At 57.0% G+C, this 4867-nt stretch overlaps 1 protein-coding gene across 1 annotated transcript in view; it reads left to right on the top strand.

Moving 5' to 3' along the window:
* Nucleotides 1–212: 212 nt before the first annotated feature.
* Nucleotides 213–4867, top strand: part of KIAA1614 (KIAA1614 ortholog) — a 36595-nt gene continuing 31940 nt past the window's right edge. Inside the window, exons 1-3 of the mRNA XM_007448512.1 lie at nucleotides 213–259; nucleotides 1968–2914; nucleotides 3586–3649. Coding sequence (XP_007448574.1) covers nucleotides 213–259; nucleotides 1968–2914; nucleotides 3586–3649 — 1058 coding nt within the window. The remainder of the gene's footprint in view (nucleotides 260–1967; nucleotides 2915–3585; nucleotides 3650–4867) is intronic.

Here is a 4867-nt window from a genome sequence, read left to right as displayed (position 1 = left end):
AGGGAGGCCGCGGCCCGCGGGTCGGCTCCTCTGGCCCGCCCCCACTCGGAGCCCCGGGGCGGCCCGCAGAGCCGGGAGCCAAGCCGGGAGCGCCCCGAGGGCCGAGGCCTGCGGGCCGCACTCTCGGAACCCCGGCCGAGCCCGCGCGCCCGGGTCCCCGAATTGGGCCCGGGAGGGAGAGGAGGGGAGAGGAGGCCCCGGCCTCGCCGGGGATGGAAGGGATGGAGGCGGCGGCCCGACCTGCCGGCGGCAGCCTTCAGTGAGTACGGAGGAGGCGAGGCGACGGGCGGGCCGGGGGTGGCAGGACCGCCAGTGGGGAGCGGGAAGGGAGGGTCGCAGGGGAGGCCCGTCTGTCACGTCCGTCTTCATTTCAGCGTCTCCGGCTTAGAGAAGTAACAGCACTTGGGCCGTAGACTTCGGCGGTGCCAAGCTGCACAAGTCGATACCCACTGTTCCGCAGGGGAAGGTCGCATCCTTCCAGGTCTCCGGAGATGGATGGTCTCTGGAATGCTGTTCGAGTTAGCCCGAAAGTTCTTGTAATGTGACTGAAATTGCTCCCATTACCGTCACATCCCCTGCTTTCTGGATTGATCCTTAGAAGAAAGGAACGGCTGGCCGGGCTGCCAAGACAAAGCTGGTAACTTCTAGGTTAACTGGTGTAGTAAATGATCTCTTCCTCCCAAAGATAGGCCTTAAACTTCACAGGCTTAAAACTGAGGTAACATACACACTGTGTGTGTATTTTGCTTGGTGAAATATGTGTATTCTTGAAACGTAAAAATTGAATTGTAGTAAGTGACTATAGAGGGACTTGGCATTTGAGAGAATTCTGTGGTGAATCGTTGGTCAATATATGAGGTGAATAACTTCTTGTTTGTAATTTGTGTCAATATGGATGCATGTATTTATGTAAATACATGCAGTTTACTTCAAGTGGGACATATCTAGATGTATGATGGAGACGAAGCATGTTCTCAGAGAGCAGGATAAATTTTCAGACATTGTGGCATGTATGTGTGCACAGAACAACTTGGTGAGTAAAATCTCGTGCTCACTTTTGTTCCCTCTGAAGACATTGACATCAACTGTGCCACCAAGGGGCTGTGTAATTTGGGCAAGTCACTTAACCTGTCTAGACCAATATTCTTATAGGAGTAGGGGAATGGGGGTACACGGTCACTGAGTGCTTTGGAAGAGCCCTGGCCTTGGGAGGAGAAGCTCTGTGTTCCCAACCGGGCCTCCCTTAACTCCCGTGTCACCTAAATCTCTCTGTGCCTCAGTTTCTCTGTCTGTAAAAATGAGGATAATAATCCTGTTCCGGCAGAACTGCGTGAGGATTATTTGCGAGAGCATGTTTGAAAGTGCTTGCAGGCCTGCCTGGCACAGAGCAGATGTTGATAGGCATTGGTGCCTGATCCTGGCCGCCCTGTGGGCACAGCCCCTTGCTGCGCTCCTGTAGTTTGAGCAGAGGGGGCCCCTTCTGCCAGAGGGTCAGATCCTGGGTGGTGTCTTCCTGAAGTCCATCCTCTGCATTGGCTCCCCTTGGAAAGGGAAGAGCTTGTTGGCCCTTAGCAGATGTTGCCATCCTCCTCTGAGGCCTGACACCTATCAGGAAGGCAAGAGCCCAGGGATTGGGAAATCTGGCCCCCATTTTCACTCTGGTCCACATTGGGCAGAAGATTGGTTGTTGTTTGACTCTCCACTGTGCCCCACATGTAAAATGGGGGTAGAAAAACGAGAACACTACTTAGACTTGGAAGAAAAAACTCAGTAATAACTTATGTGTACCGTCCAATGATTTGTACTCTTTGAGGTGCTTTCACATTGTCTAGGGGGCATCCCCTGCTCTGACCCCAAGTTATTTTTCTCTGGACAGGGCTTTATCCCAAGGCACTTTGGGGACCCAGGAGATTGTTGGAGCTAGCCAGGTGCTGGGTCTAAGGAGCTCTGTCTGTTTTCTCCTCCAGAGGACCCAAAATAGAGAGCAGAACAGCCAGCTCCATGGAGGTGACCTCAACTGTGGAGAGAAGTGGCCCTGAGCCACAGCCAGAGAATGGACACCTCCCAAGATACTGGCCCTGTTCTCGAGAAGACAGAACACCCAGCCTGATGGCCCCCCAGCCTCCTGGGGCACAGGGGATACAGGTCCAAGGCCCCTCTGTGCTGGAGTCCAAGGTGAGGGCCTTGAAGGAGAAGATGACAGCAGGCAAACAGGGGGCAAGCCCCTGCCTCACTTCTTACGAGTGGCCATCCCTCAAGAAACCCAAGTGCAGACGAGTCAAGGTGGGTGGAACCAGGACTCCATCACAGGGGTCTTCCCTACCTGATGCCTTGGTGGTCCATCATGCTCAGAATCCAAACGATGGGTTGCTGGATAGCAGCGTCACTGAGGTGGAGTCCACCAGGAACAGGGCTCCTGGGCCTCCCAGGTCGCCTGCCTCTGGGCTCCAGAGCTGGAACAGGAGGAGCCCGTGGCCTCCAGAAGCAGTACGGACACTGCCTGACCACGACAGGGCTGTGCCGCCAGGGCCCAGCTCTTTGCAAGAGAGCCCCATGCACAGAGTCACTCCAAGCCAGCCTGAGGGCTCTGGTCCTTGTAACAAAATCACCCACAGGCCCAGCCTGAGGAAAGGAAGGTCATACCCCCTGCAGGATGGTCTCGTCACACAGGAAGACCTGGACAGCTTGTCTCTGACGTCCGAAGAGGACTTCGTCCCCAGGCCAGCCCTGCTGGGGGAGCTCTGGAGAACTGGAGACCTGGGGGCCCTGGGCACCGGGGGCAGCACCTTGTCCCTGTCTGACCGTGTGGAGAGGAACCGCCTTCTGCTGCAGGAGATGCTAAGTGTTGGGGGGCAGGGCCCCTCCAAGGTGGGAAGCCCAGCCTGGACTTCATCCCGGGACAGAGCTGTGCCAGGTAAGGCCCACTCTGTGGGTGTGGTGGTGGAGGCACAGGAGGGAGTCCAGGAGAAGGAAAGGAGGAAGGGGGTTACCACGGAAGGGTGGGGCAGGAAAGGGGGAGAGCACGGCTGGCTGTCACCAAATTCATCAGGATGTCCGCTTAGTCTTGGCTTTGACAGAGATTCTTTACCACCTCAGCTCCATCTGCTAAAGTCCCCCCAGATCCCCCAGACCGATGGGAGGCCATCCTCTATCCTTGGGGTGGAGGCTACCACAGTCTCTTCCCTGTGGCTTGTAGCTCTTTCTAGAGTAGCTTTTTGCACCTCCCTCAGATGACACATCCTCACCCCACAGTGGACCTCACTGTGCTCTTGGTAGGAGCCATTCTCCACAAACAGGGTTAGCGTCCTGTCAGTCTGAGCTCAGCGTTCAGCCCTCGGAGGCAGCTTTTTCCCTTCCTTCTTCCCTCACCCAGTGCCTGAGGGGACCCTGGGGCATCCCTCAGCTCATGCATGACAGTGCCCACCAGCAGTCACCATGACAGGCTATGCCTCCGCCTCGGGGGTCGGAGTCATCTGGGAAGTAAATGGCTTCTGGAGAAAACTTTCTCCTCCATGTTTCTCAAGTGGCAGCTGAGAGCCCAGTTTCTGGCTCTGCCCTGATCTCTGCTTCTGTTCTGGGTCCTAGAGCGACTAGCAGGGGACGTGGACTGGGACTCCGGCATCTCCCTGCAGGACGCTGACCAGAGCAGGTAAGAGCTCAGAGCGCACATCTTCTGTCTCTCCCTCCCTCCCGGCAGTTGTCCCTGTACCTTCATTTACACAGCATCAGGAGAGCAGGAGACCTCGAGAGAGAGCGAGAGGGCAGGCAAACCCTGCAGCACAGGTGGCCATGGCTCCTCCCGGAGACCTCTTAGAAGGCACCAGCCACCCTCGTGGCCCAGGCTGTGCCCCTGCTACTTGTGCAAAACCATGGGGCGCGGAGCACAGTGAAGAGAACTTTGCAAACAACCTGCTCTGCGACTTGGAACTCATTTCCCTGCCCCAGCCTCTGTCTCTTTATATTTAAAGTGGGCCAAATAATACTTGTGTGATGTATTGATACTTCTCAGGACTGTTGTGAGGCTGAACACAAGATAATGGATGTGAAAATCCTTAGGGAAAATATCCGAATGCAAGGCTTTTACTCCACCAGTTCCTTTCCCAGTCAAGGGGTGTGTTGGGTTGTGTAAAGGCCTTCACTGCCCCCAGCCTCCCTGACTTTGCTCTAGTCCCTCCACGAATGTCTCTGGGAAGCTGGGCCTGGGATGGGGCTGGGGCAGTGTCCCGACCAGGCAGGTGAGAAGACTACCCTCCGGGCGGGGTGAGGAGCCATCTGTGGGCCTGAGCTGGCGGCTGCCCAGGCCTCGGCCTCCTCCTCAGTCTTTGCTGCACACCTGGCACGTGAAGCTGGTTTCTGCTGAGGGCAGAGGTCAGCAGTGTCACTTCTCCATTGTTAGGCCCCTCCCTGCCTGATAAATTCCACTTATTGACCTCCCTCCCCTTCAGAACATGTGGACAGGGCCCCCCAGTCCTGCTTTCACAAAGCGAGGGCTGCCCAGGTTCAGGGGGTTCAACCTCTGCCTGGCCACTGGCCTTCTCAGTGGCGTCGGCTGAGGGCCTGGCGGAGAGGGGGCTCTCTGTCTCCTTCCTCCCTCGTTATTTATAATTTGGAGTTGTGCCTGCCCCCCTCCTGCCAGGGGTCTCTTCCCACCTCCACGGCCGCCGCGGTCAGCCTCTCCTCATATCCCCTCCTAGCCCGGCCGCGATATGGAGGGGTGTGACTGTGGTCCTCAGCGACACCCTGGCCCCCGCCCTGTCCCCTCGTCCTTCCCTGGGGGGCCGTAAAGGATGCAGTCTGGGCCCACAGACCTTGTGCCCAGAGGAGGTGGGGCCTCTTCTTCTGCAGCTGCTCCTCCCCCGCCACTCCC

The sequence above is a fragment of the Lipotes vexillifer genome, unplaced genomic scaffold, assembly GCF_000442215.2.
Source record: "Lipotes vexillifer unplaced genomic scaffold, Lipotes_vexillifer_v1.1 scaffold76, whole genome shotgun sequence".
In the NCBI taxonomy this organism is placed as follows: Eukaryota; Metazoa; Chordata; class Mammalia; order Artiodactyla; family Lipotidae; genus Lipotes; species Lipotes vexillifer.
Note: the sequence above shows the minus strand (reverse complement) of the source record. Positions and strands in the feature narration are given on the sequence as shown.